The sequence below is a fragment of the Antedon mediterranea genome, chromosome 2 (assembly GCF_964355755.1).
Source record: "Antedon mediterranea chromosome 2, ecAntMedi1.1, whole genome shotgun sequence".
In the NCBI taxonomy this organism is placed as follows: Eukaryota; Metazoa; Echinodermata; class Crinoidea; order Comatulida; family Antedonidae; genus Antedon; species Antedon mediterranea.
The window spans coordinates 35,486,614-35,500,830 of NC_092671.1; the positions used below are offsets into that span (position 1 = coordinate 35,486,614).

The 14,217-nt window shown below is 30.9% G+C and overlaps 2 protein-coding genes across 3 annotated transcripts in view; one reads left to right on the top strand and one right to left on the bottom strand.

The window, feature by feature from the left end:
* LOC140040887 (phosphatidylinositol 4-phosphate 5-kinase type-1 alpha-like) overlaps positions 1-10,756 on the bottom strand; it is a 32,444-nt gene extending 21,688 nt beyond the window's left edge. For both annotated transcript variants that reach the window (XR_011842783.1, XM_072087147.1), the window contains exons 1-6: positions 10,633-10,756; positions 9,246-9,352; positions 8,900-8,934; positions 4,023-4,112; positions 1,802-1,932; positions 843-960 (exon numbers count right to left, since the gene is read on the bottom strand). Coding sequence is in view for 1 of the 2 variants with exons in the window: in XM_072087147.1 (XP_071943248.1) it covers positions 843-960; positions 1,802-1,932; positions 4,023-4,112; positions 8,900-8,934; positions 9,246-9,288 (417 nt within the window). In the remaining variant the exon portion in view is untranslated. The remainder of the gene's footprint in view (positions 1-842; positions 961-1,801; positions 1,933-4,022; positions 4,113-8,899; positions 8,935-9,245; positions 9,353-10,632) is intronic.
* Positions 10,757-11,496: 740 nt separating this feature from the next.
* LOC140039863 (uncharacterized) lies at positions 11,497-14,126 on the top strand. Its single transcript, XM_072085441.1, has 2 exons — positions 11,497-11,727; positions 12,743-14,126. Exons 1-2 carry the CDS (start codon positions 11,634-11,636, stop codon positions 13,039-13,041), a joined length of 393 nt encoding a protein of 130 aa, XP_071941542.1. The 5' UTR covers positions 11,497-11,633; the 3' UTR covers positions 13,042-14,126.
* Positions 14,127-14,217: the final 91 nt, after the last annotated feature.

Here is a 14,217-nt window from a genome sequence, read left to right on the forward strand (position 1 = left end):
CTTTTTATCATGTTCTTATACAAAAAAATAAAGTGTAGTAGTATGATTAGAAAGAAGAAGACTAGACTGATTGTAATGTATCAACATGCACTGTGACAAGGTCACAACTAATGCATTCGAACTGATTGAATTATCATTCACTTCATCTTAAAGTCACTTGAAATGCATTTACAGTAAATTCATTAATACATGGATGTTTTATTAAACATAATAGTGTACGCTTAAATGTTCATGGAATATTAAAGATGCACTGCTTATGATAAATTAATTTCGTTTTTTTCTGTTAATTAGCAACAATATTCTTTTTCAATTTTTAATATGATAACTTAAAGATATATTGTCCCCCTAAAAATATTTTTTTTTTCAATTTTTGTGAATATGCCATTTTAATGTCATGTAATAGTTGTTAACTTTGACAAAAACCTGGATCAAAAAAAAAATGATTTACCTGAAAAAATGTAATTTAAAGCAAAAATACTTTAATTGTCTGTCAGACAATGGTTTTTGCTTAAAATTAACCGTTTCGATTGTCTTTTTACAGAAGTGAATAACTTTATTAAAACTGCAAAATAGACAATTTAAAGTCTGATTAAAATTGTTCATGTTTTTTTGCGGAAAATACATCTTTAATGTTATAATCAAAATAAAATTAATTTAAATTTTGTTTTGTCATGTTTTACAGATGATAGCGACTGTATAAAATTAATCAATTCTTGTCCACTAGACAGTACGTTTTATATTAGATTATATTTTAGATTAAGTGAAAAAAACTAAGTGCTTTTGCAAATTAAAATAAATTTCCAAAAAATGATGGAATTGAATAAAAATTAAAAAATACTCACTAGAAAGTCGTCTGGTTGAATACCAAATAATTCTCTGAAATGGCGAAATGCGATTGGTGCATACGCCTTAAAACGAAAGTCATTATAACGATGTGCTGCCGTCATGTTACTTCCTTCTCTGTTAACAAAAAAAATGTTTTGTTAATGTTATTAAAAAAACCAGAAAAACTGAAACAGTGACACAATATAAACCACAGATTAGAGAGATGGCTATGAAGATGATGGTAATAAATAATAATAATAATAATGTTCCAATTTAATATCAAGAAAAATGCAGGGTGCCTCAAAGCGCTAAACAATAAACAACCAAAAATCAAACAGAACAAAATTAATGATGAAAGTGCAAATTAAAAAGGTGGGATTTGAGGAGTTGTTTGAATATGTGAAGAGTAAAGATGTGATGGTTTAATAATAATGATGATGTTTTAGTTATTTTAATATAAAGATGTGATGGTTTAATAATAATAATGATGTTTCAAAGTAATAATAATGATGATGTTTTAGTTATTTTAATATAAAGATGTGATGGTTTAATAATAATGATGATGTTTTAGTTATTACATTAGAATTCCATTCTTTTTGTTCTTCTTTCTTCAGCTTATTTTGTGTTCTGATGACATTTATTTATTAACATTAACAATTTAAATAGCAAATAGCTCAAGAGGAAACCATGGGGCAATGGCCCATCACAGAAGTGGGTACTTCTTGAAGACATAGTTATGTTTTGTTAAAAAACTAACTGGACTAAAATCTAAAATAAAAAATAGAGGGCGCTATAGAAAATTAACTCATGCATGTAATTTCTATTAAGAATTGTAATGCGCAATAAAAAAAAAAACCAACCCTAGATTTGATCACAATTTGGATAGATGTGACTTGGGCAACAACATTTTTTAAGCCTGATTATAATGCTGATTGAAAACAATTAATAATGATGATGCTAATTAATTAAAACTCACCGTGGGAAAAATACGCTTTCTACAACCGTGAAATCCTGAAGGAGTACATCCCGTTCAGGTTTTGCAGACAGACCGCCTACAGAATGCCCTAATCCAAGTTGAATTGCAGACATCAGAGCCGAAGATGTTGTCTTGAATTAAAACCAAAAACATAACACATTATCCAATGCATACTGACAATTTGATATTATAATCCTTTATTGCCTTTTAATACAATCATTTTAAAATAGTCGTCAAGAGTAGATGATTTCAATAAATAATGTGAGATTTAGACACACTATGACAACATCTGCATTCTTATACTGTATTCAGAAATATTTGCATAAGTTAACGGCATTTCACTTGTAATTTCTTTTGACGAGAATCAAAGCAATTGTTTTGCATTGACACAAATAAAAATGAGGACATGGGAGTTTTCTTAGAGTCTGTGAAGATTATGCAGATTCTATAATCTACATAGTATTCACACATAATCAATTGAATAACATTATTTCTTTCCTACATACAATTTGCAGGCACTGAAATAAAGTTATACTGTTATACATGTTATTTTATTATAATATTCTCACTTGCACTGATGAAGGGCTAGTATTGCCCGAAAGCTCCGCTATTTTTTCTCTGCCTGTTTTACTTTATTGTTTTGACTAGCTTTTTGCTTATTTTATTTTGTATCCATTAAGGAGATCCAGCCATTGATACCCACAGCATTGTCATTTTTTCAGTAATTTGCCTTTGGATTTATATAATATTCTAGAAATTAACATTACAAATATGAAACTAATAATAATAAAACATTGTTAGAGTATAAATGACTTATTTATAAATATTTAATTTTGTAAATTCAAAGGAAATTATACTGCTATTATAAATGCTAAATGAGGATTTAAGCTAAAACAGAAGAATATTCAAGTTTTGTGAATTTGGAGTAATTTCCATGCAACATTATTCATGTTAAAAATAAAAGCTGAAGCACTGCTCATTTTCTGAAACGGAATGACCGGTCTGAGAGTCAAAGTTTATCTTTAAACTGTGGTCATTCCTAATTGGCTTCTCAGACTATTTATTGTTGTAATTTATTTTATTGTTAAAATAGAAATGTTACAAGAATAATTCTGTTTTCTTTGAAATTGTCTTTTCTTATTTACAGTATATACGTCAGTCAATCTTACTGACATAAATTGTAAATGTTTGGGGTTGTTTTAAAAACTCAAATTTTAACCTGTATTTCATATATTCTAGGATTTTTTTTATTATATATGCATTTTCAGCCCAAATTATTCCTTAAAGTTTAAAAGGAGAGTCATTTTTAAAATTGACAATACTTCACTGGAGGACTCGCAAATGGAATCGTCAAACTATTAATGTACCATAAAATATATTTATTAATTTATTCCCAACAGATGTTCAGTCAGTTCAACAGGTTGAAAAAGTGCCAACAATATATAGAATGCTAATTCAACAAATCGCAAATTAAATTAAAAATTCACAGCATTGAATTACTCCATATGATACTATATGTACTATAATTCCATACATGCTCAATTACCACATGTCTTAGGGCTATGTACATACTGTTCATGTCATTAAATACGCAAAAATGTATAAACAAGCCAGAGAAAGAATTAGGACTTCAGTTTATTGAATTCACTGGACGTTTTTATATGGTATTTTACAGGCCCTACCACATATAGTAAAACCCCTATTGAGGGGACAAACTAGTTGCATAATATCTATGAGTGCTTACTGGCTAAACCCCCAGGGGCCCCAGAGCATGAGCAGTCTAGGCCAATTAGGAATGCTAAACCAAGGGCCTTTTCCCTGTCCGTTACACTGGGCCCAGGCAACAAACTTTTATAGGGATGTCTCATAAATAGGCGTTGGCATACAGTAGTACTAGTGTCAAAACATACAGTAATTACCTTTATTCATTTCACAGGAAAAAGCCTGTTTAATAGGGATGTCCCCTGAATGGAGATGTCCCTACCCTACTGTACATTATAATTACATAACATCTAATACTACATATTTGATTCAAATACTTGAATATAGTCACATTAATCGATTTTTGATATTATGGACATTAATAATATACGAACAAATACTCGAATATAGTCCCACCAATAGGTTTTAGATACCATGGACCTTAATAAAATACAAACAAATGATTGAATATAGTCCCACCAATCGATTTTTAATACCAAGGACCATAAACTTAACATACCTTTTTGTATGTAACTTCTCCCATCTCGTCCACCCGTCTGTGACCAATCTTCTTCTCCTTTTGAGTGCCATCTCTGGTTATGCCAGCACTCTACATAAAAAAACACAATTATAGATCATTAATAATCTAAATATTGCTAATACTATTAGTACTTGCAAGTGAAACCCACTAAAAATGTAAATATTGTATGAAGACTATTAAAGCCTTGTCTACACTATCAAACTTCATGCAACAAAAACATATGGACATGATGATGTCAGATCACTACCATATTTGACCATATCACAACCATATTTGGGCACTTTTTTTGTCAAACTAGTTTGATAGTGTAGACAGAGTTTTATTCCACCAAGGTATGCATCTAAAGGTATAACGGATAGTTATTGTTTATTGGCTGTACTGTACGTATAAATAATCACTATTCTACATCTATTATTATTATCATTATTAAATAACCACTGTAAATAATCATTGTACATATTTTATAATTAATAATTGTTTTTTTGTAAATGATGGTTAGTCCTGTACGGTACACGTTATTATGGTTATCATTATTATGACTAAAACATTCTTATGATTTATGACCACTTTCCTTCTAATCTTAACCACACATAACTCACCCGAACTATAATGCAGGAATATATTTCTAAATACAATTCTACTATTGTGTATGTTTTTCTGTCCCAGAGACTTTTAAAGTTTCCAAGCATAGGAGTTGGCCGCTTTCAGATTTGAACTGTATTATGAAAGCCTCAGTGGTCTAATGGTAAGTCTACATACCAAGCAGAAGATACCTGGTTCCATTTCCAAGAAAGCATATCAGAATTTGTAAAATTCCAGGGTAATTCAGGGAAAAACCCATTTCAAATAAAAAAAAAATCTTTCAGGTTTCACAAATTTTCTTTCGCTTTTAAGTATGGCTAGTACACAGTACAAATTAATCATTCGACCAATACAGGAAATATACTGACTAAATAAACATAACATCCTATTGCGCCAACCAACATTTTTTGATTCGTCATATGCTCACTTTGTATGTTTAAAACAATAATAATATCCTGGATTTATATAGCGCCTAATGTTGTGAAACCTTTAAGCACTGAATATTATTACCCGAGTAATTTGTGTTTGTTTTTGGGATCAAACACGTACAGTATGGAAACATACTCCCATAATAATGCAGCTAGTAATCAGCGCAAAGTTGTGTCTTGATCTAACCGGTACCCATTTATACACCTGGGTGGAGAGAGGCAAACATAAGTAAAGTATCTTGCCTAAGGATACAAGCAATGCAGCGAGACTTGGGTTCGAACCTTGATTTCACGATCAGTAGTCGGACGTCCCACACACTGCGCCACACGCCCTCACAATGACGTATAGTTACTATACTTTTCTATGCCACAAGTTTTTCATATTATTTATATCTAATATTAACTAAGTAATAGGCTCTGATCTTTTAACAAATATTCTTTGTAATGTAAAGTACTTTTCTGTGAACATTATTCATTATTTCTTTTTATTTGTTTATTAAAAAAATGTTTGTTTGTTTATAGGGTCTTGTAACATATTTGTGTATATTGATCTGTGAAATTTTTATTGTGTTATGTAAATCCCAAGCAATTCAGTTTCTTTTCTGTGATTTGTGGATATATTAAAATAAATAATAATAAACTATTTTAAATTATTTATATCTTATTAACTGATAGGCTCTGATCTTTTTTGCACATTTTCTCTGTAATTGTACTGTACTTCTTACTGTGTTATCTGTATTATTTTTAGTTATTTATAAAAAAATGTTTGTTTGTTTATAGGGTCATCTTCTGAAAAACTATTGTACTTCTTGACATGACCCTGACTATATATATAAACTGTACTGTAAACATACTTAATCAGTCAAAATATATGTTGATTTAAACAATAAACATATCAACAAATTTAGTGTCATTAGTGTACTGTCAGTTCAGTGTGTGCATATTGTATATTTTTATTTATTTATTTTTATTTTATATATTTAGGCAAATTGCCAAGGATAACCATAAGCAAATTCAATCACTATCCTTCTTAAAGGTGGCAATCCGTTCACGAGACAAACATATACACACAATGCTCTACATAAACAAAGTCTTTATTACAAGTCTTTGGGAGTGGAGTTGTAAATTGTCATTAGAAAAAATCCTGACATATGACAGGACTTGAACCCAGGACCCTTGGATTGGCAGCCAAGCATCATAACCACCAGGCCACAACTCCACTCCATATGTTGGAAAGATAAACCCTGATAGGCCTTGGTTTTCCTAAAATATGTGTGTATAAAACTCTGTCTACACTATCAAACTAGTTCATTCTTTCATGAGTGGAAAATTTCTATTTTATTGACAAAAAATATGTGATGTGTCCAAATATGGTAGTGATATGCCCAAATACAGTAGTAATATGACATCATCATGTCCATATATGGCCTCATCATTTTTTTTGTGCCCAACATATAGTTTGATATACAGAGCGTTACATTTTTGTCCTTTGCTTCACCACAAAACACTGCAAGCCTCAACAAAATGTTATCAAATTAATATTTTGTCAATGTTTTATTTACATTACAGTATATAATATTATAAAGTACCATAGAGCAGTATTTATCATTTTTTATGTAATTCTCATTATGTGAAACAAATTATGAGAGCTTATGAGGCAATTATAATCAAAATGTAATAAAAGTTGATGCAAGAGTATGTGTGTGTGCCAATTATGTAATGTTTCATACTACACACTGTATAAAAACAACATGGTATACTTTACTATTATTGATGTAATGATAAGGAACTATTCACATTTTAATTTCATAAGTTTCAGGACAATTTTGTTTATACAATACAACATAAAACATATCCTTAAAATTCAATCTAAAGCTCTGTCTACATTATCCAACTAGGTAAAAAAAAAGTGTGATGTGCCCAAATATGGTAGTGATGTGCCCAAAATTGGTAGCGATATGACATCATTGTGTCCATATTTTTTTGTAACATAAAGTTTGATAGTGTAGACAGAGCTTAAAACTAAATACCGGAATGTCCTTATCGTCCAAATCATGATAGAATATCATTCATTGTATTCTGTGTTTTAATTTTGCTTTTCTTTTATTATTTCTATATAACTAAAAAATATTCTTATAACCAGTGTTACTAATAATAGTAGTATTATATTATTAAGTGATTTATTTTCAAATAATCCCCATCAAAATGACTACAATCAATTTAAAATCAAACTTAAATTTAAAACTAGACTGTTCTTAGGGACATTCTCAAATAAAAAAAAAACATTTAAGAGGGGAAAATGGAGATTTTTTTTACAGAGGCCTCTTCTTGGCGTTTGACTTGAATCATGTGCTAAGGTGCGGATTTAGGCGAGGGCTCAACAGGCTTTAGGCCCCCCCCCCCCCTAAAATGTAACAACCATGTCTCTTTAAAATAAAATAATGACTGTATAATGAATAATGATTTTTTCAGCAACCCAACGGGTCGTTTTTATCATTTATGAAATATTTGGCCCTCCACCCCCTAATCTATAATGCTGGATTCCCCCTTGGTACTAACCGGCCAGTTATGACAAATCAAAATAAATAAATTTCTGTGGGAAACATGTGACTTTTTGAAAGGTAGTTCAGTTATTCCATATGCTACATTTAACATTTTAACGTCTATGTTTTTGTTTCAATTTCAATGGAATAGGTCATCATTAACAAAGCAGCCAGCAAATAATGGATTACATTCTTAAGTGTTGCCATGAAATGACACTATCATCAGTTGAATTAACCATCAGTAGTTACATTCTACCCTTAAACATTATTGAAAACCTGGTATTATAAACAACGTATCCATCAACATGTCATCATACGTTGTTTCTCACACAGCATTGTCAAACAATGTTCATCATTGCACATTGTTTAAAGTAGCTCTGTCCATACTATCAAATTAGTTTGACAAAAAAGTGTGATGTGCCCAAATATGGTAGTGATAAGACATCATCATGTCTATATATAGGCACATCACATTTTTTTGTCGCATAAAGTTTGATAGTGTAGAATAATGAATAAGGAATCCTTTGTTGCAAATAGCATTAATATGTACAATTCTAACATTCGTCGATAAATATTTGTTGTAATTTATTATTTTAAATTTTAATCGTTTAACAATATTTTACAGAGCCTATGGCGCTTTTAATAGTTTAAATAGTATTTTAACTTTTTAATAGTATTTTAACATTGGCATTTGCAATTTGATGTATTTTTGTTTTGTTGTTTCATTGTCTTAATTATTCCAAGCAAAAAAATTGAATCTTGAATGATTCAACTTTCAAAATTGTCAAACTATCTAGTCTTTTAAATGTATATGAGTGGTACATGAGTGAATACAAACATGAGGAGGGTTGATGTATGAATAACTGTTTATGTTTTTACAGTCAATTAAAATTTATATAATCTAATCAATATTTCAATGTTTTTAAATACTTGCATATTTTTCAATGTTATTTTTGTCTGTACTTTATTGTTTTTACAAATAATATACCGTAAAACCTCGAAAAGAAGCCCATGGGCTTAAACCTCGAAAAGAAGCCCATCTCGAAAAGAAGCCCCCTCTACAGTTTGCAAAAGTACTCTCAAAAAGAAGTCCATCTCGAAATGAAGCCCCCTGGCACTAAAAAAAGAACCTTTTCGAGGTTTTACGGTATTAACTCTTATATTGTACTCATTTTATTTGTATTTTGTTTTATTATACTGTACAGTATCTTTTACACTCCCTCCCTCAACAGAAGCTTTTGAAAAAACACACAGTAGTGAACGTTACAAAACATTGTACTTTACATAAATACAAAATACTTACCTCAGACGACAATGATTTACTCTTCAATTTTGCAACTGATCATAAAAAGAAAAAGTTAGACACAATAAACCCAAACAAATCATCATATAAATATTAATACAGAATGGGAATGAAAATTGGCTATAGAACATATTATATAATTTCTTATAATTTCATACATTTAGTCTCAAAATGTGCTTTCTACAGTAGCTATGCTAGTTAACAACACAACCATGAACTGGTAAAGATTTGATTGATAACAATTGGTTCCCATATTTTATTTTAGGCCCTACATCCAAATTTTATTTTAGGCCCTACGTCCCAATTTTATTTTAGGCTCTACCTCCCAATTTTATTTTAGGCCTACCTCCTGCTGCTGATGATTGATTTCCAGTGGTTGCCGTGGCCATCGTGAACTATATTAATATCGTGGTCTACTCTGCAGTCAGCTGGCACAAAATATACCTGTCTAGACTAAAGAAAACGCGAAAATAATAGACCTAGACAAACAGTTATTTTAATATATACAGTGATTATTTACAGTAATGCTATAAACTAATAAATATAGAATAGTGACTATTAATACTATAACTAGTAGGATTAGGCCAAGTTGAGCCGCCGCCAGAAAAACGTTATTTTCTATGAAACGCCAAATGCTAACTTTCGCCGGTGCTCGTTTTTTATTTAATAGAAGTTCTATTTTTATTAGGGATAACAAAGTTTATATATCACACTTTTTAGTATAGTATTAAATATTACAATTTAAAGAAATAACAATAGGTGATCATTTTATTCTAAATGATCACCTAATAATATGAAAATCTGACTTGTACTTGTAGATTCCAAAATATAAGACCTAAAACATCACCGAAAATGATCGTTTTTAGCCAAAAATGACGTAAACATGTTGCCCCCTCAGGTTAAATAATTACATAAAATCACCGTTTTTTAGTTTTAGGAAAATATTTTGTGTATTAAAATTGTAAAATTCAATAAAATATGATATTAAAAGATAGTAAATAAAAGATATTAATTATTTAACATCATTTTAAGAATATCAATACTCTATTAGTCTTTGTGTAGGCCTACGCGTCCACACGAGAAAAAATATAGAGTGCATGGCATTTTTACCTTGAAAGATTAAAAACAATTAAATTATTAAATATGACTACTTTCCTTTGCTGTGTTGTTGTTGTTATTGTTATGGTGGTTCAAACCAACATTGTAGTATGTAAATTACTGTATATATATTCTTTATATTCATGAAAAAATAAGACCATGAACTTATGTACAAGTACTACTACTAGGACACCACTCTATCACTACGCGAAATGTCGTAAAAGACGCACTGGGCGTTTCATAGAAATTACCGGCGGCTCAACCGGTCAATGCCCTCTAGTTAGGTTAGGCCCTACCTACTATACAGGGTTAGTAAAAAAATAACACTGTAATAATTATTGAACAAAAAATTGAAGTTGAAAAATAAAATGATTCATTAGAGGTCTACAATAAATCAACTTAAAAGATAAATACATATACTAGTGTAAGTATCAAAAGTAGTATACTAGCCTCTAGTAGGCCTAGCTAGGGTCGCGGCTAAGGACAATGCACCGGCACTGCGGCCGACAATGTTGAGAAGACGCTGTCAGCACCCGGCTTAAAAACACAATCAGCCTTCTTGGCGGCTAGGCCTACGAATTATCCACAAATTTGTAACACAGTGTTTACAATCAATTAACTAAACCCATTCTTACCAGTTAAACGCAATGAAGTTGTCAAATGTAAGTTTACAAACAAGTAAATATCAAAGTAATATCATAAAAATGACATTTTTATTATAAAATAATGGGTGTTTCTCTTCTTTTTCGTCAATCACTTTTGATCCGGAACTTATTCTTATGGAAAAAATAATCATAAACATGTATATGTTGCGCCCTCTATAGTTTATAGACAGCAACATTAAACAAGATCCATGCGAAAGCCGCGGTTCATACTAATCTACGCCCGGTTGGTTTTTAGGATATAAAATATATCAAGTATATTCTAAAATTATATCTTATAATGTTATTGCTATAATTAATTGTTTTAATTGTTACATTTTGAATGTCAAAATACTGATTAGATTTATCCGAAACTGAAGACCGCCCTCTGTGATAAGTGATTTTTTACTCTGGTGTAAAAGTATACGAAAACGCCAGCAGACACACGAGAAAGATTTCTTTTTCGTTTCAAATGTCAGTATAATGCAAAATAGTGCATCAGGTTGATTAACGTTCAACAAGGAAAATGTTTAGAAGTAAATGTCTTTGATAAACGTACCGACAGGTATCATTATTCAGGGCCAATTGTGCCAAAACTTCCAACTCTTTGCCGAAATGTTAATTTGAGTGAAAGGTGTATTAATTGAAATGATTAATCAAATAATATGTCATACCCTCTCAATTAATAACACTAATAATACCTATATTCATATTTGAGTAGTACTTATCTTTATTTGATGATAGGTTTACACAATAATGTTTCTCGTTAAATTTGAATTCCGTGGTTTCGCTTTCCAACAAAAAAAAAAACACAACTTTCAATTTTGTTTGTTAAAGTCTATTTCCTGTTAACAGACTAAATGTTTTTGAAAGTAAAATTTCAACCATAAAAATCAATAAACGTAATTATCGACAATGTTGCTAAAATTATTTAGTAATCACTGAAAGATTATTATAATAGGCTACTAACATCCTTCTAAAACAATCATCTTGAAATGTATAAACCGTGGTGTTGCTGTTTTGGAAAAGAAAGCAAGAACACATCCTCCTCCCGCCGTCAGAACGAAGACAACACGGGTGCCGCAGATGGTGAGTTTGTGCTATAGAAAATGGCCTCATTAGCAAGAAAGTTTAGACTAGGCCTAAGCATTTTCCGGCAATAATTAACGCTTACAGTATCTATATAAACATAGGCCTAGGATATATTATCAACAGGTTGTTTATCGTTTCTAACAGTGAACTTGAAGTCCATGAAAGGCCTATATAAAGCCGTTCGATGTGAGAGTGTTTAAAAACAAAAAACTCTGAATCAGAACAAATGTATATATTTAGGTATGCTGAATAATGAAACCGTAATAACAAAGTTTAAACAAACTGTTAGGCTATAGCCTACTCGAGTTTTTCGTCATTAGGATACACAGTTTTTTCAATTTTTGATAGGATACCAGTGCCAATTTGGTAAATATCATTGTTAATATCAATAAAATGATTAATTGTATTCATATGAGCAGGGAAGAGTGAAATTAATGTAGTTTCACTCTTCCCTGGTATAAGGTAGTTCAGCCTTCTCGCCGTGATCGTCTTGAGGAAAACTCTGACCTTTGCCCTTCAGACTAAATAATGCAGAGAGATGGACCAGAGACATTGTTTGAGGATTACATTACTGTGAAACAGGGATTAGTTTTTTAAAACATGATTAAGGTTATTCATACAAAAAATATGGTGACGTTCATCTTCTTGACGTAATCGTCTTGGGGAAAACTTTGACCTTTGCCCTTCAGACTATATAATGCAGAGAGATGGACCAGATACTATGTTGAGGAGTTACATTACTGTGACACAGGGATTAGTTTTTTAATACATGATTAAGGTTATTCATATAAATATGATGGCGGTATGAAGTTCAGCTTCCTCTCCGTGATCGTCTTGGGGAAAACTTTGACCTTTGCCCTTTAGACTAAATAATGCAGAGAGATGTACCAGACCATGGAGTTATAATTTGTAACTCCATGACCAGACGGATTTCATTACTGTGACACAGGGATGGTAGTTTGTTTAAAACGACACATTTATCAAGTTATTTTCCTTATTTTTGACTCTATAGATGCAACTGACCAGAGTGATTATGCTTCAACGATTTACGAGAATCCTAATCAACGCCGATCTCAGCATCGTCGAGTGGTAAGCGAGCACGACTACGAAGTGCCAAAACATGTGTTAAGTAACCAGGAAAGCAAAGGAAAGAAAACCGAGAATGTGTATGATACGCCCAAACCATTTCTTAGAAGGCTTACATCAAGTATGAGAAAAAAACGTGGAAACAAACAAGTAAATACATACGAGTTCATCGATTGTCAGAATAACGTAGAAAACGAATATCAGACAGTCGATGAATTAATGTGAGAATTACTAATAACATTTCTCACTTTATTATCAAACATAGAAAACAGTATGATGGCATTAATTTTAGTCAGTCAAGTCTGTACTTAATTTTAATTTTTAAAATGTAGTATTTAATAGAAAATTATGATTTATTCATGAAACGAAGAATCGTTATTCAACATTGTAAAATAATTATATTTTCTAAAGCTCTGTCTACACTATCAAACTTTATGTGACAACAAATGTGCCCAATGGACATGATGACATATCACATTTTTTGTCATATAAAGTTTGATAATGTAGACAGAGCTTTAGAGTTGCAAATATGTGTTAGGCCCTTTTGCCCGTGTTTGCAAACACATGCTCCATAACGCCAAAATGTATTGTAGCCGGAGAAGCATTCTTTATGCTTAAGTTTATAGTTTTTTCTTTTTCTGTTTATAAGTTTATAAATATGGATGATATTTCCGAAATAAAAAGAAATTGAATTGAATTATTCAAGGAATTCAAACAACATATTATGCTTTAATATTCTGCCATTTGGGACGCAGTTGACACCCTGACGATAAAATAAAGGTATTTTAGAATTGTCATTTATTCTTTATTGGTTATTTTTCACTATATATTAAGTCAAAAAATGTGAGAGACCAGGGCCAAGCAAAGTTAGCTGAGGGCATTGCTAACTAATATATGATCTAAGCTGTCACGTGGATGTTTTTTGTAGAAGCTGTGATTATGAATGTGTGTGGAGTTACAGCACTGGGAATCGGGTGTATGAACCGATTCTCAATACTGTATCTATTTCCGAAGGATCAAAAGAAAGAAAAGAAAGACAAAAGAAACGTTTTTATTTTAACCAAAAACCATTGTCTGAAAGAAAATTTAAATATGTTTTGCTTTAAATTACATTTTTTCAGGTAAATGATTTTTCTTTGCTCCAGTTTTTGGTCAAAGTTAATAACTAGTATGTGACATTAAAATAGCATATTAAAAAAATAGTTTTGGGGACGGGAAAATATATCTTTGAGGCGTTTAAAACATGTTGTTTGAGATGATTTTTTATTGACTATTTATAATATGTTCTGTGTTGGTTAAATAGCCTATAAAATGAATGATAATAAATAAAAAAACTGTTTACACGAAAAGGAAATGTTTACCACTCAGATTAATTAAATCAACTGAAAGTGCAACCATATA

Excerpts from the sequence above, each read along its gene's own strand:
- LOC140039863 (XM_072085441.1), top strand. The coding sequence starts at position 11,634 with ATGTATAAACCGTGGTGTTGCTGTTTTGGAAAAGAAAGCAAGAACACA. Across the intron at positions 11,728-12,742 it reads CAACACGGGTGCCGCAGATG|ATGCAACTGACCAGAGTGAT; the intron begins GTGAGTTTGTGC and ends TTGACTCTATAG.